The 20,559-nt window shown below is 42.0% G+C and overlaps 1 protein-coding gene across 2 annotated transcripts in view; it reads left to right on the top strand.

Moving 5' to 3' along the window:
* The window catches only part of SUFU (SUFU negative regulator of hedgehog signaling), an 84,756-nt gene that overhangs the window by 9,781 nt on the left and 54,416 nt on the right, over positions 1-20,559 (top strand). For both annotated transcript variants that reach the window (XM_064716379.1, XM_064716378.1), the window contains exon 3: positions 13,705-13,841. In XM_064716379.1, the coding sequence (XP_064572449.1) occupies positions 13,705-13,841 (137 nt within the window). The remainder of the gene's footprint in view (positions 1-13,704; positions 13,842-20,559) is intronic.

Here is a 20,559-nt window from a genome sequence, read left to right as displayed (position 1 = left end):
CATGCCAACTGTGTTTTGATGTTTACTACATCAGCTTCATACTGACAAGGGTGGTGGGGTTTGGGGTTTTTTGGTTTTGTTTTTTTCCTGGCCCCTAGCCAGGAGCCCAAGTGCAGCATCCCATTTGCATAAAACCAGAGAGATTACAGCTGCCTTCATCTCTATTACAGATGCAGGGTACCACCCGCTGAGACAACAGGTTCCAACTTGCTGTGGTCCTTTTGATTTGTGCTGCTTTCCATTTGGATCAGGAGGGAGCGGTGCATGCCGGGATAACGTGTTGTCTCTGTGGGTGGTGCCTCCCTATTAAAGGTGAGGGTAAGCAGGAGCCTTTCAAGATCTTCAGTCCAGCTTGTGTTCTGCTTGCTTGTATAGATCCTCTGAATGACCTTAACTTGTAAAAGGGCAAGGATGCTTGTTAGAGTTGGGAGGAAGAAAAAGGAGCGCAAAAGTGGATCAGGTAACCAATACAAGGCTTGCAGAGGGGTGGATGTTTTCTGGAAGGCTTTTTCTGAGTATAAAAGGAGTTTGAAAAGAGTATTTAGAAAATAGCCTGGAAGTTGGAATGAGTCCTCTCTTTCTTTTGAGTGCATGCTGGCTTCTCCTTTGAACCTGCATGAATGTAGGATGGAGTGGTGCTGACAGCTATCACTTTAGTGGCCTCTTAGTTCCGTAGCCTTTCATAAATTTAAAAGCTCACTGCCCTCAGCTTGCCAGCCTTTAGCCTTAAATTTTGCTATTTAATGGGTCCCTAAGTGCTTTATAAACCACATGCCTAAAGCACTGCTGAAATATTACACCAAGCTCCAAGGTAACTGAATGCTTTTAAAATGGTAGTGAGTGACTCTGCCCCTCTTTGTTTTCATGATAAAACAGAGGGCCTTTTGGAAGATGGTAAATTAGAGAGAGGTGGCAGATCCATATTTCAGATAAGATTTGTAAAGTTCAGCATGTCTACCTTGAGACGTTGCTGGAGGTGAAACATCTGCCCCAGCTGAAGAGAATTTCATGGAAGAGGATATCAGTGAGCATCAGTTTTGGAAAGCAGTACAAAAGGTAGGATTTGGAGGAGAGAGGGTCCAAGGTGGGCAACATACTCTGGACTTCCTTTTTCTTCCCAGGTCTTGTTTGCCTATCAAAGGCTGATCCCAAATGTAATGCTTATTTTTTCATTTGGCCTTCTGTCTGAGGCAGAGGGGAGAGAGGAAGGTTCACGACAGAGTGCAAAGGGAGAGGCCATAGAATTAGGGAGTTCTGTAACAAAAAAGTGTTTTCTTTCAATGGTAGTTTATTTGAGAATCTGTCAGAGTAGGAAAGAGTAGTTTAGATGCACAGCACAATAAAATCTGTCTTTTAATTGATTTTTTTTTTTGTGATTAGATTCTTTTCATACCTATAAAGATAAGAGTTAGAATGAGCTTTTCTTAAAATTAAGGTACTTTGAACAAGTCTCACCTGTGTGGATTCTTTGGAAATACAGGTGTGGTTCTACTTAAACTTGCTTACTGGGAATACCTGTAGATCCTTCTCTTCTGTCTGGCTATTTGTTTTTGCATACTTTGCAGAAATGTGACATTTTTGGAACAACTCTTGCTCTGAAAGACTGGATTGATTTTGACCAATGAGTTTAGACATTTTAATGAAACATATGCACAAGTGTGATCACGTAGGGTTCAATTCTCTATTTCCCAGACAAAAACATTACAAAAAACCGAGTTAAACCATCATGCCTATTTATGTCCCACTGAGGGTGTCCCTCCAGTGGCTGCCATGCACCAGAACCCTCTAAGGCTTGTGTCTCACTGCTGGAGGCAGACCCCCCCTGAAGCTATGGTCACTGCAGGGAAATCTGATTTTCCTCCTCCAAGGCAGAGTGCACTTGGCTTCCAAATGTCACTTGCTGGAGGTAGTTAGTACCCTTAATGAAATGGAAGATGTGGGCCACCTACAGAGAGCAGCCTGCTTTGTGCTGCGGTCTATCTGTGTTTACATGCAGGGGCTGTGGGACCAGACCACTCTTGAACTGTGCTAGATTTGGAATGGTTTTTTGAAGCATTGAAGGAAATTCATTTAACGTTTACAGTGCAGTAGTTGAATTTACAAGAAGGACTGTTTTCAATTAAAAAAAAAAAAAAAAAGGAAAAAGATTGGAAGAAGGTTTAGTGCTGAGCATTGAAGGCGAACACCACTTCCTGTTCGATTGTGGGTCTGTGCTCCAGTGCTGCATCCTGTTAGGATGAGCCTCTTGCTGCCTTGCAGGGAAGGGGCATAGTGCTCAAAGTGGATGATTTTATGGCGTCTTTTTGCCAACAGAACATTGATGATCTTGGCACATTGGAGGAGAGTTGATCTGAGACATGGCTTCCTTACTCTGATCTCCAATGAGTGGAGATGTGGGAGAGTTTGCAGGCTCTGCTCTCCCAGCAAGTTCAGCCTGCTAGAAAGAGAAGCGACTGGGGATCAAAACTGGGTCTTCTAGTGAAAGGTTGCTTTATGTGGTAAAGATCTGTTTATGATGTTTTTAAAATCAAGAATTAAAAAACAGTCAGCTTTTTTTTCAGTGCGACATGAAGGTTAAAGTATTTTTGAGCGGCGCAGCCATTCCAGCTGTGAGATCATTGACATTCATTGACATTTTTTAATCCATTTGCTGCCTGGAATAGAGATACTAACAAAATAAAGGTTTGAAGAAATAGATCCAAAGGCTGTTATTCATACCTAATCCCCTTTGTTTTTTCTTCAATGCATTTTTAGTGTTAGAAACATGCCTTCTTGACTAGTACTAGAATAGTGCATGTTTCTTGATGAGTCTTTGACTATAATTGGTAACAACAAATTACCACTGATAATAAAGTTACCAATTTTATGTGAAATTTGAGCTATTGGTGTTTCTCTCTTCTATGCTCCGTGGTGATGACCTAACTCAGCTGCCTCTCTACTGTCATCTCAATTTTGAATCAAGGCCCAATAGGCAGTGACACCAGGCTAACAAAAGAGGGCTGCAAATCTTGGTGGTCTCCCATTCAGATGGTATTGCCTTCCTTGGACAAAGGGGTGAGTAGGGCTCCTGAGTGCCACTCTGCCTCTAGGGATGGTAAACAAGGAACGGATCACTGGTGGGAGGCATTTTTTCAACACTTGACAAAGCTGGGTAGATGGGATACCACCTGACAAAGGGCTGAGGTTTAAAGGAAGATTTTGCAAGGGCTCTTAAGAACAAAAGGAAAAAAATAGGCCAGAAAACTGTTTTTTTCAGGATGTAAACAGGGTGGGCGGAGGTGAAGGGGGACTCGGCCATTCTTGGGGAGCTCTGATTTAAGCTCAGAGGATACAGACAAGGGAAGGAGGGAAGAGTGCACAGATGGCTCATTGTTTTGTCTAGCTCAGCATTCTTGTACTGCCGAAGCGAAGGGCAATTGTTTTAAAATCCTTTTTGCAAAAAGTGCTCTTTGCTTTCCAGCTATCCCTGGTCCCTGAGATGCAAACTGTAAACCAGAGGGACTGGTCTTAAATGCCCATTTGTTTTGGAGGGTCAGTCCAAGGGCCCCTGGGCAGTTGCTGGGTGGCAAGGCATTGCTTCTATAAAGGAATGGGGGGAAAAGAGTACTCCTGGGAAAATGCACTGCAGCATTTGGGGAGGAGGCGAGAACAAAGGGATGCACTGGGAGGGGCTGATGCACAGCAGTGTCTGGCTTGGGGGCCTTTACCAAAGCTATGAAATGGAGCACGAAACTGGCACATACCTCACCTGCCATGAGGTCTGATGTACAGTATACTTTTCTTACAGAATGTCACTCTTTTTTTTTTGGTATCAAATAATTCATTGTATAAAGAAATACTGCCATTTCTATACTGTTATTCTTTCTACTGTTCCAATTACACTGGCACCGCTCCTTCCCCTCCTCCCATGTAAATTGTTGTGGCCTTTCTGGAGCAGGGGCCTTTTTTGGCATAGTCCACAAAAATAAACCATAAAGGCAGCTGTTGTTATGAATAAGGCTCAACAGGGGAATTTTACCAGTAGAACTACAGCAATATAATTATACTGGTAGACTAGTTACAGTAAATTTCCTCATGAAGACAAGCCTTAAGTTGACATTTCCTAGCTAAGTTGAATCCATATGTATAACCTTATTACGCAAAAATAATATGTCTCTGGGCCTTGAATTCCTTTTTTACCCAGAAGAGTAACATTAAGCAGAAAAGCAAAGTATTTAGTGTTCAGAGATAAATGGGGGATTTTCTCTAACAGAATGGTTGTGATGAGCTGTATGCTGACCTCTGTGTTTTTTACTGGGCAGGTTATTCCTCCAAAAGTGGTCAGGAACACGAAGAGAGTGTTCCTGCTTGCTGCACTCAAATGTAGGCAATACTGAAATATGCTGTAAGTTAACATGTCTCTCTCAGCTTTGCTTCTGATTGAAAGACAAGTTGAGCCATTTTGCTGTTTCCATAGCTGAAGTGGTTTGACCAAGAAGCAAAACTATTTTGCCACTATTAAAATTCTTAGGGGTAAGCCTGGAGCCACTGAAGGGGTGGTGAGGTAATGACACTTTCTTTCCTCCTTTGTTTGATTTTTAAGAGGCAAAGATTTATTTTATCCTTTTGGACGTTATCTTACAACAAATAGAGTTTATGTAACATTCACAAGCCCTAGAAGTTTCAAGTGTTTTAAAGGAAAGATAGTCTTGCAGAAGAAGTTTAACACTTGAAGGCAGATTAAAAAAAAATCTGTAGTAGACTTTTCATTGCAGATGTCTCATGTTTCCCTTTTGGGAGTCTTTCACCAGCAGTCCAGTGCTTTCTTTTCCCTGGAATTACAGCTCAAACTCCAAGGACCTTTTGCTGCCTGCTTAATTGATTAAGATCTCTCATGGTGCTCATCAGTATATTTTAAGTGCACCCTTTGCAATGAAAAGAGACTATGTAACAGCTCACCAAGGAAGGCAGAATTGTCTGGGTTTCTATAGCTGATGAAGTGAAAGATCAGGTATTGAATTTGAGATTCATCAGGAGTGGAGAGACATAGGTGGGTTTAGGTTGGAAGGGACTGTAAAGATCTTCTAGCTCCAATCCCTGCTAGACCAGCTTCCTCAAAGCCCCATCCAGCCTGGCCTGGAACTCTTCCAGGAATGGGCACCCACAGTTCTGCTGGACAGCCCTGTGCCAGTGCCTCACCACCCTCACAGTAAAGAATTTCTTCCTAGTATCTAATCTAAACCTACTCTCTGTCAGTTTAAAGGCATTGCCCCTTGTCCTGTCACTTTGTGCCATTGTCAAAAGTCTTTCTCCAGCTCTCCAGCCCTTTTGGGACTGGAAGGTGCTCTGAGGTCTCCCTGGAGCCTTGTCTTTTTCAGGGTGAACAGGCCCAACTCTCTCGGCATGTCCCCAGTCCTCTGAGCATCTTCATGGCCATCCTCAGGACTTGCTGCAACAGATCCTTGTTTTTTTAGGATGGGAGTCCCAGCGCTGGATGCAGCAGTCCAGGTGGGATCTCACAAGAGCAGAGTAGAAGAGCAGAACCTCTTCCCTCGACCTGCTGGCCACACCTCTGGTGGTGCAGCCCCAGATACAGTTGACTTCCTGGGCTGCAGGCACACCTTGCTGATTCTCATTGAGCATTTTGCCAACCAGCCAAACAGCCTACAGCCTGTTTGCAGGCTTTTGGAGTTAGGCTCCTAAAAGCTCCTGAATACCTTTTATGCGCAGCTGAGAACTTAATTGTATGAGAGTTCTAAAAGTGTGCTCAAGGATATGCTAAAGCTTCCTTCTTGCATGATTTTTCTTAAGGTATGTTCTTTAGCCAGCAGGAAAGTAATGGGAGACACCAGTGTTTAAATTCTACATAAGGTATTGGAGTCCTGATCCTCGCCTGAGACCTTTAGGCAGTGCTGAAAAATACTAACTGTAGCTGTCAGTGGCTTTGAGGGCTTTTTCATATTCTTTCCACCCTCCCTCCTGCTTTTGAAAGGCACTTTTGTTATGCGAATAGGTTCCTCCCGCAGCTGCAGAACTTTCCACAGTAGCAGCTCGGAGGGAGCCAGCAGACACTGCAAGGAGAGCTGGTGCCCTGTTCCCGGCTGCTCACCAAACACAACAATGCTGCCCTTCCCAGCCACGCTGGCTCCAACTAGCCCTCTGCTCATGTTCTCTTGCCTGGTGAGGTTGCAGCTGAGCCTTTAGGTGAAGCTGTGGAGATGTATTGCCATTCTCTGTCTGTCAGAGCTGAGGATTCTGATCCAATAGGAAGTGGGATCCATGTGCAGATGGAAGTTTGTCTTGTCTAATGCACTGTATCGTGCAGTGACTGTGTGTTTTGTTGGCAGAATCACCTCCAGCTCAGGCCAAATGAGAGCTCTGTTCTTCTGGGCCTTGTAGAAACAAAGTATGAGTAGTTCTGAAGTGCAGCATAAATAGGCAGCTTAAGTAAAATGTTACAGATCTTGCTAAGTTTTCTTTTTCATTAGTGCCTTTACTCTTGTTCTGTGAATGCAATTGTAAATCCTTATTGTACTCCTAGTTTTTCTTTCCAGCTCCTTTCAGTGTGCATTAAGATGGTGCAAGTCTGCTGCAACTTCCCAGGCTTTTGCAGTGAAACTGTTTGCACTTTCTTTGTCAAGAAGCACTGCCTCACTTGTGGTGCTGGTTGTGATGGTTCAGAATCTGCTCTCAACATCTCACCTGGGCTGGGACTGATTCTGCTGGCCATGAAGTGGAAAGCCAGAGTAGCTCTGTGGGGAAATGTGTGAGCCCTTGAGCTGAAACACATGTCAGTAGTCTAGTTACTTGATTGCACAAAGATTTATTGATTTTTAATAAGTTGCTTTGGAAATCATGAAGAGGAACTGGTTTGGTCTTGTCAGTTTAGCTATAACTGTAATGCGAGAATAAATCATCACTTACTGGTATAGCTACATCCAGGCACCATAAAATAGAGAAAAGAAAATGTAAACTGCCCTCATATGAACATCTTTTGCTGGAGTAGGGAGTAACATATCCCATGCAACCTCCTGTTTCGTATTTGGTCGTTTTAGTCATTTCCCGTGTTTTGTATTTGTCCATGCTGTGCAGAATGTGGAGTTAATTTCCCAGCTTTTGTGACCTTGATAGATGGAGCATAATAAGCATTTCCTATATGATGAGTGTGTCACATTACTTTTTGAAGCAGGGAACTATCATTATTTACATCTGAGAATCAAATCCCTAAGTAACTTGTTGAGGAGGATGAGAAGTTTGTAGCAGACCGGAGGTTCAAACTTAGGTTACCTGGATGCTGTTTGAGCACTTTCAGAGTATTCTGAAGTTTCCTGTTAATAATGAGGCAGATCCATCTCTTTGGCACTGATAGAGCCTTTGCAGCCTTTTGCCCTTGATCTGCAAGCACTATCCCTACAGGTGTGACTGTATGTTGGCACTCTCCAGAATGAGACAATAATGCTTCCAAGCCTCTGGAGCTCAAAGGGATTAACCTCCAGCAGCTAAGCATGATCTTGTCCTCCTTCCAGATGGTACCACTTTGATGGCATGGACAGCAGAGCCTCAAAGAAACAACCCCCAGATTGCCTGAACTTGCAGCCTGGCACATTTAGGTGACCATAAAACTAATGGTGGCTTACTTTAACATACAAGGTTGGAGATAGCATAGTTTAGGAGCAGTTTCCTAGGTGGTTGGGCAGGAGCTGATTTTAGGAACCACTTCTGTCAAAATGAGTTTAACTCAAGTGTTTGTGAATTATTAGCTATGGATTCTGCAAGTGCAGTTCTGGGTACAGAGTATCAGTAGCAGAAGTTCATACCTGTGTTCTTGGCCACAATGATTTGTAGGATCACTTGGATTGGAAGGGACCTCCAAAAGTTTCCAGTTGCTTTCTTAGAGGGCTGAGTTCCCTGGATCACATCCCTAGGTCTGATTCCAGAGTTTGATCACTATCTAGTGGCACTATATAAAACAGTTGTGCCTGCAGAGTTATGAATAAGGTTGACTTGACTCTGTAGGTTTAGAGGAAAAAACAATTTATCTGTTGTGTAGAAATGAAATCTAAACTGTGAGTCTCCAGGTTTCAGGGACAAGATTGAAACTGGATGAGTTTTAAAGAAGCTGAATAGTAAAATCTGTGAAATCAGTGTTGTGCATATGTGAGTGAAACTGTACCTTGTCTCCTCTTCCCCTTCTGCCCTATAACAGCTCTTCCCTCATTGAATGGTAGCTCAGTGAAACACAATTCTGTTTTCATACTGGCCAGCACAAATCAATTCACCAGTTTTTACTCAGCTCTATCTCAGTGTAAGCTTTCTAAGTGGATCCTACATGAGTATTTCAGAAAGCCGAGAAACTCCTCCAAATAACTGGAGAGTAAGTGCTCTGCATCTGTTTGGATTTAGATGTTGGAATAAATCTCTAAAAACAATTTAACTTTCTAGAAGAGTTTTCCATTTGGTTGATGGCTTACACATTTGATATGATGTATTGCAAGAGCAAGCTCTAAGCAGCAGCTGCTACAGACTGATATCTCTGAGCCCTGTGTCACTCACTTTCCAACTGACTTTACATGAACAGAAATCTTTGAGCATCTGTTCGGTTTATGTTTATATTTGTCCTGCTTATGCATGAAGTTTTTTCTTAAATTAAGCTACAAAGCAGTCCAGTAAGATTGTGTGTGCAAGTTTGGAGTAGCAGGAGCTCATGGAATTTCCTGCTAAGTACTCTGAACAGATAACCATCTGACATCCGGATGACCACCCCTTGCTTCTCTCAAAAGTTTGTATGTGAATGAATACTTTTTTAAATGTCAGGAGACAATCCAGGACAATATGAGTAAGCAGGTAAGTTTTGGCTGAAATTACTCTTCTGGATACTTTTTAAGCCTTTTATGTAAAGGGGTTGCTGTGCCTGTTTTCTTATGGAATTGCTTTACAGGAACCTCCCAGCATGCTATTGGGGTTCTCAGACGAGAGTTTTATACTGTTTGACAGCTGCACTAAAAACAACTGCTTCCTGTTAGGCAAGATGCTGGAAGCACTAGGTAGGGTCCTTTTTTTTCTTCTTCCCTTTTTTTTTCTTTTTCCTTTAAGCTCTGAAATCTGAGGGTCATTTGCTTATGGTGGGTAGAAATTGCACAATGCACCTGGAGCTTGAATTCAGAAGACTGACTGGGCATAATCTTCTTTAAGGCACATCAGCTCTTGCCTGACACCCTTCCCAGGAGAAAGAGATGCTGAAGTGTTTAGCTCAGTGGCTGCTGAAGTCTTCTCCTTTGGTTGTGGACAGGAGACCACCCTTTGTGTTGCTTTTTAGGGGGTAGTAAAAGGGAAGTGATGCATGTGTCAGGTGATTTAAGTAATTCTCAGGGAGGACCTGTGAGGTTTGTCACTGGGTACCTTGATGCTTTTTGTGATAGGTATTAGATCTGCAGCCTTAAAACACTGTTTAGGATTGGACTCCCAAGTGCTTTTTCTTGTTGGTGTCAGGCTTTGTTCTCATCAGGCAGAGTGGTGGATCCTGTCTGTCACCTTGGTTTGACCATCTCCTCACACTTTGAAAAGATCCCAAGAAGCTGATCTAGAGTACTGAAAGCTATGGATTGGCAATTATTCTGTTGAGGATTTTTTGGTGGATGGGATGGGGATTGTGGGTACAATTAAAATTGGTCCTGATACAAATATCAGCAGCTCTTTCTGGTGTCAGGTTTAGAAATGTAATGATACTGTATTTCTGCAGCCTTCAATATGGTATCAAAGTAGCTCACCAGCAGCAGAACAGGAAACTGTCTTTGTAGAAGATGTGGAAATGTGCAGTTAAGAAGTTTAGGTAAAAGACATCTTAAGTGGTTTCACAAAAGTAGTGTTGAAGCAGCTGAAAATTGAGTCTGAGACAAGTCATTCCAGAGTGCTGTGACCTTGCTTCCCAGAAAAGAGTCAGTTTATCTCTCTGAAGCTGTTGGAAGTGCAACTGTGACTTCTGAAAGTGCAGTCCTAACTATCCCCAAACAGCCTGAAAGGGCTTTCTTGTTGTTCTCAGGCTGAAATAATCATAGTGATTTCCCTATGTAAACTCCCGTTTCCAGGGATTGGTTCACCTAATATATTTATATGCACATACTCTTAAACTCTCAAAAAAATAAACACCTAGTACATACACTCTGCTTCTTGTACAGAGCTGTGTAGCTTTCAAAAGCAGAATTGCAGAAGTACTGCCATTTGCACTGCAGTGAAGCAACCCTTCCCTTCTTCCTTGCAAAAGTGAGAATGAAAATGCTTTGGCATATAGCTTTGATTTAAACTGAAAAGCCTCTGGTTTTCAGAGCTGTTTTTAAAGCAAAGGGCTACTTTGGCTTTTGATCCTCTTAAGCTGGGTTATTTGATGTGAAAAACGTCCTGGGTACTCTGCTGCAGAGGGGAGCAGCTTTTCAGTTCTCTGTGTGTGGTTTCAGAAGAGGGCCTGGCAGAGTGTGGGGTGGTGGGGGGCTCGGGGGGGCCTGGTTGCACAGCTCTGTAAATAAAGGGGCCTCTATTTCTTTGGATTCTTTTGCTGGAACTAAATATCATGATCAGTGAAACTCTTACCTCATTAAAGGAACGAGGCAGGCTCCTCCAGCGTATGCACAGTGCTGCAGTGTGGTTTGTTCTGAGCTGATTTGCTGAACAGATAATGGGAGTTTTAACCTAAGAATGGCATGTAATGTATGACCTTGGCTTTTGAAAGGTTTATTTTTGTTCTTTTGACAAAATAAGGTTTTAATATTAAATATGGGGTTGGATTTGACTTGGCAGATACCAGAGCCTCTATTACTGCTGTAGTCATAATATTAAACTATCTGATGTGTGCCAGTGAGCATGCAGCAAGCCAAGAATTTTTCCATCAGTGTTTATTTTTCTGAAAACTTACCCAGTTGCTTTGCAGTTGGGTTGGCTAAAAAGGTGATGTGCCCTTAGGCTGGAGAGAGCAAAGTGGTGGTGGGCACAATATAATCCATGTAGACTCTTTATACTTAGCATCTTTAGTTTTGGGGCAAAATAGGGGTTCCCCCTCCCCCACTGCCCCTTTGTGTTTTAGAAGTGTTTAGAAGAACCTTTCACTCAAAACTCCAGGGTTCACCAGAACCAAGACATAAAACAAGCTATGTGAAATATTCAGATCTGTTAGTACAGAAATTTAATGCTGTACTGCAGCTTTCAGTCTATGTAGCAGGGCCATGCAGGGATACAAAATAAAAAAATTCTGAGCCTTTCTCCCTGCACATGTTCCATGTCAGACCATCATCTTACTGTAAGGCTGAGAGGCTTTTGGACTGCTGTGCTGCAAGAATTTGACTGAATAAATTACCTGTAAAGCACTTCAGTGCTGAGCTGCTGAACTAAGCTCCAAAGTCCTTGCTCTAAATTGGCTGTAGTTTGAATTGGTTACCATCAGATTTAAGCCACTACCACCCTTCCCTGCCCCCCCACAAAAAAACCCAAAAAAACCCACTAAAACCCAAAAACAAACCACCCGAAAAAACAGAAACAAAACAACAAAAGTACCCAGCCAACCTAACCATGACCAGAAAAACCTACACCAAAACTATCATATCATTCCTCACTTCCCTAGCTCTCAGAGAAAATAGCCCCAAATAGTGCCAGAATCGAGTTTCTGTAGATCAAAGGCTGTAGTCAAAGCGTGTTGCCTCTGCAGCTGGCACAGGAGTTGTGTCAGGCTGACCTGCTGGGAATGCTTTCCACTGGAAAGGGAGCAGGTTGGTGCAGGTACAGGTAGCAGAGAATGTGGGGAGGTCTGTGGAAGAGTTCATGGCTTCCATGTACTCTACCAACATTTCTTCCATCTGCATATTGTTACCCTTCCACCCAGGTTTTTTTTTGTGGAAATGAGGCTTGTATGGTCTTTCTGTTCTGGAAGTGTTCTTAGGGTTTTTAGCTTGTTCATTGTCTGGCTGGATGATAGTGATTGATTTTCTAGAAATTTTCTGGAAGTTTGGGGGGACTTTGGAACTTACAGGAAGAAGCACAAGTTTGAAAATCTGCAAGTCTGCAAGTTGTGGTGGGGTTTTTGTCCAGCTTCTTATCATTCTCCTAAGATAATGCTTAAGCAGTTGAGACCTACTCTGAAAGGAGAAGACTGCCATGAGGACCGAGTGTTTCCACATGAGGAGTATCTCTGTCCTTGTGAGAGATGATAAGCCATTTGTTCTGTCTTCCATTGGCACATGTATCTGGAGATCTTGGGTTTCTAATTGAGAAAAATAATTTCCCATGCTACTTGCCTTTCCACTACCAGACTGATGCATCCTTATCACCATTTTGAAGCTGGGGCCAGTGTGAGCACTTGCAGTAAAAAGGATATCTGTAAGAGAAGCCAAGCTGCATAACTTGGCTATTGGATAATAAAAGCAAAACCTTTGGCAAAAATACTAATAAAATTACTATGCTAATTACATTCTGAATATTAATATTTCTTTCTATGGAAGACCTGTCTAAATTAAGCATAAAGTATTTCCAAAGTAATCATGAGTATTCAAAGCCACATATGTCACAATTTCCTCAAAACCAGATTACCAAGCTAAAATTAAATAGATCAAAGACTTTCACTTTATTGACTGTTACCTCAGAACAGCTGCAAAGTGCAGGTGAATTACATGTTTTTAAATTTTCCCTGTATTTTCACCAACTTGTGACCATTAATTATTCAAAAAGATTTTAAGTCAAATCTTTAAATAAAAATCTCTTAGATGCAAATAAAATTCTTCTAAGTTTTAACTGTTAATTTGAAAATATAAGCATTGTATGCTGCTGCATTTTCTGAGTGTTCTTTGGAAGGTATGTCTTGAATCTTTGGGGATTTTTAAAAAAATCTTAGTGTGGAAGTAGCTTAATGCTTGTTTCCTTACCTTTTTTTTTTCTTATTTAGTAATTCTCTGTTAAAGAGTCACACTGCCATATGAACAAATCCATTTAAGTAATGTTGCCTGTCAGCTTTACTGCTTTGTGAGTACTGGTGTGTTGTGACCAGCAATGTTCTCCTAAATACAAGTGTTGCTTTAGATTTGAGGGATACTCACCTAAACACTTCTGTTATTCAGTAATTTTTGTATGGATCAATGTAAAGCATGTGTGGTCTTCTTTAAACAGTTATTTTTGGGAAGCAGAGATCCAAGAGGTTAAAAAAAAGCCCACTGAACTCTAGCTCATTTCATATTAGAAGTAAAGCTGTGTTGTTTCAGAACATGCCTTGAAAGGAGGAATTTCAATAGGGAGCCATCTTACTTTCCAAAAACTATAGCTGTGAAACATCAGCTCGAAGGCTTTTTGTTAACTTTGATCTTTCTTAAAACTGACCCATTCATAATGTGTTTCAGTTTCTGGTTTATGCTTTTTCCTGGAATCAGTTCTTGAAAATTATCCCCTTTGAAGCATTTTTATTTCTCCCTTTAAGAAATATTTATTTTTTCCTTTACTAACTGATATGTGAAACTAATAAAACACTTTGAAAATGCTGCTTGTCCAAGATACAACTTTGCATTTGTGAGGCTGCCACTGTCCTCTATCAGTCAGGTAAATCTGCACATGTGGTTACAGAACACAAGGTCCAGATTCCACTCCCTGGATGGCTGGTTCTGTGAGGAGAATGCTTCTCCTTTTTCCATGGTCACAATCTTCAATCCTGCTCTGGTTACAAGTGTGTCATGAGTTTTTATTTTTCATTCCCTCCAGGTTTACAGGAACAGATGGGCCGAGTGGTTTTGGGTTTGAGCTGACGTTCCGGCTGAAGAGGGAGACGGGGGAGTCGGCGCCACCCACCTGGCCTGCAGAGCTGATGCAGGGCTTGGCCAGATACGTCTTCCAGTCAGGTACCACAGGGTCCATACAGGCCTTGCTTCTTCCTGCTCTGCTTCTGAAGGGCCACGTCTGTTACAGGGTGTGACACTTGTCTCACCAGCACCCAGTCAGGTTTTGGGAATTTTCTTTGTGTGGGAACCCAAAAGAGCGTGTTCCTTCCTGCAGCCTGGCCTGCAGGGACAAAACCAATTGTTGTTTGGGTTACTGCAAATCCTGAGTATTGAAAAGCTGAAGTTACACAACAGTCAGAACTATAGGAGGTCTGCCCAGTGACTCTTGCCTGCATAGCTGGGTTCACAGAATTGCAGAATCACAGAATGAACTAGGTTGGAAAAGACCTTTGAGATCAAGTCCAACCTATGACCTAACACCTCCTCATTAACTAAACCATGGCACTGAGTGCCACGTCCAGTATCTTCTCACAGCAAGAAGAACACATTTGATTATCCTGAGTGGCTGAGGAACAGCCATCTGATAAGGTCTCACTTCTCAGCAGAGCTTCCAAAAACATTGGAGCTCCATCACAGGCAAATCCCTTCCCATGGTCCTGCAGCCAAGCAGTAGCAATGCATATGGACATGGTGTTGTTGAGATGTGAAAATGTAAAAGTTGTAAGGAATGCTAAGGGCTGGGAGGGCCAAGGAATTTACAGTTGTGAATCATTACTGCTGGTGGAGAATTGCCAGAAAACTGGGAACCAGGGTACCTACAAACCATCCTCTTGCACTGTTCTTTCATAGTTTCATTTACATCAGCAGATTGAATGTTACTTTTAGTGCCAGCACATGAAAACCTGTGCAATGGCTGATGGCTAATGTACTTGAAAGGCACTTTCCAGCATCACAAGATCTGAATGACAATATTTAAAGAACATTTTTAAGTTAATTTGAGGTCCTTTACAGGTAAAGTACCTTGTAAATCAATGATTATTTGTAGCATTTTGTACCTGCTGAACTAGTTAATAAATTGCTCAGTAACTTCTGATTCTGCTGATGATTTTCAGTCAGCTGGCAGAGTCTCAAAAGAAAAAGGTCTGGGTAAGAACAAGATTGCTCTGGTAATCTCTATGACAAATCTGAGGAAGTGCCAATCTTTTGGGTATTTTTCTAAATATTGGTAGACATAGTTCAGTGCCAGCCCAGATTATTGCTTGTCTTTTTGTAACATTTGCTATGTAGCTGTCTTCCCCAGTTAGCACCCAAAATTTGTCTCACTTTTCTGTCTTGATTTTTACAACTGTCTAAATCTATGAGACTGTCATTATGTTTTACATTGTTTGTAATTCACATCCTGCCTAAATGGTATTGCACAGCAGCTTTTTGCTACTGACCATCCGGGATGAATTCATACTCACATTTTCTATGCAATGATTGCAGGATCTGAAGAAAACATCTGAAACTAAAGTCTCCCTCTTAGATACAAAGTAATGTATGTGTTATGTGTTGACATATACTAAATATCCTGCATCCCATTTGAAACATTTTAAATTCCCTAGTTCAGGCCAGTTCTCACAGCAGTTGCTTGTTGGTCACTGTGTTTTCATTGATGAGAGGAGGTCTGCGGAGTGAAATGGGATTTGGAAGGGTACTTAAGGGCAAACTTCTTGGTGACTAAGTTGGCAGTCAGGGCAGAGACTTCCCTTGTTTGGTTCCTGCAAAAATGCAGTCCCATCTTTTTGAACCTCAAAGCCAAAGAACTGTTCTTAGAATGAAAAGAGTGGTTGTGCCCATGCTTATCAATCTGGCATGAACCACCCTCCAGTGTTATCTTCTGCTTATCCATGCTGCTTTTTACTTTATATCCACCATGACTCTTTAAAGGCACACGGAAACTCATCCATGCTGCTGGATTCTAGCCTCTGGGTGTTTAGTTTTCAATTTGCCTTATGAAAAACAACAGTGTATGAATCATAAATTGACTTCTTTCTTTACCTATGTAATTGGGTATGAGCCAATACCATGCTTAGCATACAATGGGCAAACCACATGCTGGGTTACCTTAGGAAAAGCATGAGCAGCAGATAGAGGGAAGTTATTACCTCTTTGGCATGGCACTGAGAAGGGCTTGCTTAAAATATTGTGTCCTGGTTTTGGCCTTTAAGAGATACTGAAAATCTGGAGAGTGTTCAAGGTGGTCAGGGTTCTAGGGCATGTGAGCCATGAGGAAAGCTGGAGGGAGCAGGGCCAGTTTAGCCTGAGAAGAGAATGTGCAGGGTGTTCTAATTGGAGCCTACAGCTGTAGGGAGGGTAGTTAGAAGATTGTGGGGTCAAGCCCTAGGTAGTACATCAAAGGGCTGCAGCTCTGAATTGCAACATGGGAGGCCCTGGAATAGTTTCAAGGAAAACTTGCTCACAAGGAGAGTGGCAAAGGACAGAGAATGGTTTATAAGAGAGGTCCTGGAACTCCATTCCTGGAAAGGTTCAGGAATGGCTCAACAAAGCTAAGTTGGTCCTGATCTAGCATTGGGGATGGCTCCACTTCAAACAGGGAGGCTGGACAAGTGACCTGCAAAGGCCCCTTAAAATATCACAGAAGTGTTGGATTTTGGGCCTTTTTTTCCATGCTGCTTTATACTCTTCAGCAAGCAGCTGTGTGTTGTCACTGACTGTTACCAACCATTCCGTGCCTTGTATAAAACAAATCTGTATGCTGTGCAACAAGTGAAAAAATTCTAGTTTTATTTTAGTACAAATTTGATTATCACATATCTCTTTGAGAAAGAATTTTCTCAGGCTAAAATCATCTGGTTAATAATAGACATCACATTAATCCTGACAAGATTATGCATTTAAAAGTAAGACTTGTAATGGGGCCTATTTTATCATGTTTCTTCTTGATCTTTCAGGGCTATGCCAGTTGACCACAGCTAGATGCAGTAATTTTCTAATTTAGTCAAAGATCTCTCACTCCATTGCTCTGCAGAGTCTCCAGTACTTCTACATCTGACGTGTTTTGCTTTGTTTTGTTGTACTCCCTTGAGCTCTCTTGTCTCAGAATGGCAGTGTCCAGAGCCGTTCTCCCTTATGTCACTCCTGGGTAATCAGGCACCCAGTCCTCAGCAGTGTTACTTTATTTTCTGCCTGGTAGAGATTCCCCCAGTTTGACATTCTCACTCTGCAGAGCCAAGTGAGCTTCTGCCATTGTTTTTTCTCATTTTTTTACAGGACTTCTCTAATCAGATGTTGAAACTTTAAAACTGTGAAGTATTTGAAGGGTTGGTTCTTCTGAAGCCCATTGGGCATGAAGCAGGCTGTGGCATGACAGCATTGTTTTACATGATGAAAGGTTTCTTTTTGCTCAAGTTCTTTCTGACTGTAGTGCTTAGAGCATTTGTCAAATGAAACTCTGGTAAGTGTTGTTTAACTCTGGTGTATGTACTTTAATGTCGTCCTCTTCAGTTGTTTAAAAAAAATAAAACTATGCTGTATCTTTAATACTCCAAACTAGCCTTAAAAACATTTGAAGAGCTGAAACAACTGAAGTAAAACTTACGAATCCACTCTGAACAAGAAGTAAGAAAAAGAGTAAAATCAGCAGAAACTTTTTGGATGGGCTCCAAGCACTTTCGCATGTCAGAAAATTGTTATGCTGAAAGCTGTACTAGGAGCTAAATTCTTATCTCTTGATAAAAGCCAACTTTTTAGTTATCATAGAGGTGTGCTGCTGAGTCCAGCTGAAGCTGGGGGAGAGTGAGGTGTAGTCATACTCCTGTTGAGCCTGAGCATTTTCAGGTGGTGACGACTGAGTTGAATATTCACCTAGCAGCTACTGCTGTCCTAAATATTATTCCTGTGTATTGCAATTGCAAAGCATGTCTCATTGCAAGTGATGGATTCTTCTAACAAATGTTTCTAGGCAAATGAGTGTTGCATTCCTTTGTTTCTCTCTCTCCTGCACTGTGGCAGTGCTTTAGAAAAGCAATCTTCTGCATTGAATTTCAGACCTCTTTTAGCCTTGGCTTCTCTGTTCACTGTAACAAGCGCTTGGTGCTTTTGATTAAAGGGCAGTACTTACCCTCCTTCAACAACACCAAGCTTTCAAGTCTCAAAGAGTTTTATTTGTGGCTTTATCTGTTCTTAATTTTTTCACTGTTTGACCATGACCACAAATTCCAACACTGTTAGTTTTAAAAAATCCCCAAACCTTCAAACCTTGAAAATGAAACTTTGCACAATTCCGTGACCTTAGCTTGTCATGGTTCATGGGTGTACTGCAAATATCTCATGGTAGAACAAATTTATACTTCAATTCAAATGAAAAGGAAGAAACGCTCTTCCTACAGAAAGCTTATCCAGAGCTTACAACAACTGTTAACTCTTTATGTACTACAGTACTAAGACCCTTAATCACTACAGAGGGACTATGGTTTGTGTTTTCCTGAAATTAAAGTTGGCATTTTTTTTTCTCTCTAGGATAAATTTATGTTGTTTTCAAGGGTCTGTCTGATATGTGTGATGAGGGCAATATATTGATGTAGCATGGGAACAAGTACATGTGTGTATTGAACTCTTGCTGCTTCCATGTTTTTAACCTGAAAGAAAACAGCTGCAGCTGTCAGGTATGGGTTTGGAGAAATGGTCATGAAAACTCACCATGCAAAAAGCCTGAAAATAATGATGTGGCATATGTCATGGTTATATTCTCCACAATGCACAAGATGTGTTGGGGAATGAGCCCAAAGTATGAAGAGCATGTCCATGAGTTAGAAGCTTGCAGGTTGGCTGAGCTTGATGACATTTACTCCAGAACATACCAGCATGAGCAGGCTGAGCCCCTGCTGGTTTAGGGACACAGGTAGCACCACAGGAGACTGGAAAACTGGCAAATACTGTTCTTCACATCCCATTAAAAAACCTGTATCAAAACCAAAACAAACTCCCAAAAAAAAAACAAAACAAAACCAAACCAAAACAAACAAAAAAAAAACCACCAAAAAAGTTTTTAAGTGGTCAATCAGATTTCAGGTCTTAATAAACTGCTAAGAGAAACAAACCATCCAGAAAGCATCCACAGAATAATGGATGTTCCAGCATGGATTTATCAACAATAAATCGGAAGAAAGTAAGTTACGTAGGAAGCAGTGAATGTTCATTACCTTGGTACTACTGAGACTTTTTACATTGTCCCAACAAGTGTGTGAATGAGCTATGACTCTTACACTGAACGTGGGGCTCAGTGGGATTAGGGGATCTGATGGGGGTCACAGACCTGCAGCCATGAGCCAGCAGGTACCTTGGCACCTGCTGTCCTGCCATACCCCCCAGGCCTTGGCTTCACATCTCCTGGGGTCCAGAAAGCTTCAGAGTAGCAGCCTCAGTGACTCTTTGCTTGCCAACATGTTTTCAAACATTCTTGACACAGGCCAGTTTCTGTGTGTAAAAAGGAAAAAACCAAAACAAGCGACCAAACTCAAAACCTAAAACAAACTCCTTGCTTCCTTGAATACAAATGAAGCTTCTCTGGCTTGTTTGTAAAGCTGTTTATTTCTTCCCAGGAGGATGACTAAAGCCAAATAAAATGTGCCAGTAATTCATACACATTTTTCCCTGACTGTACCCTTATCTTTTTCTTCCCAACCCCAGGCCGATTTATTATTCTCTTCTGGTTGCTATGGCTCTGGAAAATATATATTTTTTTCTATCATCTGTTTATAATATTGACCCGTTTCCAGTGTAGAGCTGGCCTGTCTCCTCTCTAGTATTCCAGGATTTTAGATTAAAATTGTATGGAGATTAACTGTGTTTTTTAGATCTACAAAGAAGTATAAATCAACATCAATTTCAATTCAACAGAACCTGTTCTGCAGTGTGAATGCTGAAATTGTAGCACAGTAAATTGTTGTAGGTGAACAGGACACTCAACCAAGTGTGCAGGGGCTGCGTGCCTTTATTCTGCAAAGGGGTATGGAAACATGAAGTCACTGGTTCCAATTTAACCCAAGTTTGTCATGGCCAAAAGCTCTCATCATCTGATAGTTATTCAGCGGTCCATGAGAAATTGGTTGAGTTTTAGCCTAATTCCTCTTCGATGTTTCCCATAAAACAAGCTGTTCTGTGAGCAGCAGCTCAGATCGAGCCTGGGCCTTTGCATTTTTGTGCAGTGTCCTGCACTGGTGCAATAAATCCCCTTCTCCCCATAGTGCTGCCTTTGAGCTCACCTCCCCAGTACTTCCCATCCCTCCCCCATCTAAGCCAGCCTTGTCACATCCCCTGGCTTCCAGCTGGGACGTACGTGCTGTGAGTGGTACCAAATGATGTGCTGGCTGACAAAACAAACCGGTTGCTGGCGTGCAGAGTGGTTGGCTGATGAGCTGGGCACGACAGGCAGCTGTCAAGCTCGTGCTTTGGTCCCTAACCTGTAGCTGGCTTCCTCTGGAGCTGGATGGCATTGCTGATGTTGTTGGCAACAGAATTGCCAGATGTAACTCTTGTAAATTGTTGTGAAATGTGTTGCAGCGAAGTGCTGGCTGCAGATAGACTTGGCCTTTTTACTCCCTGTTGTAGATCTGAGTTCCCTTAGTTAAAGTAATGCAGGTCCTCTCTGCAGGCTTGCAAAGCTTAATATTAAGTCAGTTTGTATGACTGTAATTTTTGGGACCTCCAGAGCCCAATGCTTTTATCCTCACTTGTGATTTTCCTCAGCTGTCTTTTGTGGGTGGCTGCAGAGGCACAAGCTTGCCAGTCCTTGGAAAGCAGCTTTGCAGTGGCCTTGGCCATGGCTGAGGTTTCC

This window comes from Zonotrichia leucophrys, chromosome 6 (genome assembly GCF_028769735.1).
Source record: "Zonotrichia leucophrys gambelii isolate GWCS_2022_RI chromosome 6, RI_Zleu_2.0, whole genome shotgun sequence".
Classification (NCBI taxonomy): domain Eukaryota; kingdom Metazoa; phylum Chordata; class Aves; order Passeriformes; family Passerellidae; genus Zonotrichia; species Zonotrichia leucophrys.
Note: the sequence above shows the minus strand (reverse complement) of the source record. Positions and strands in the feature narration are given on the sequence as shown.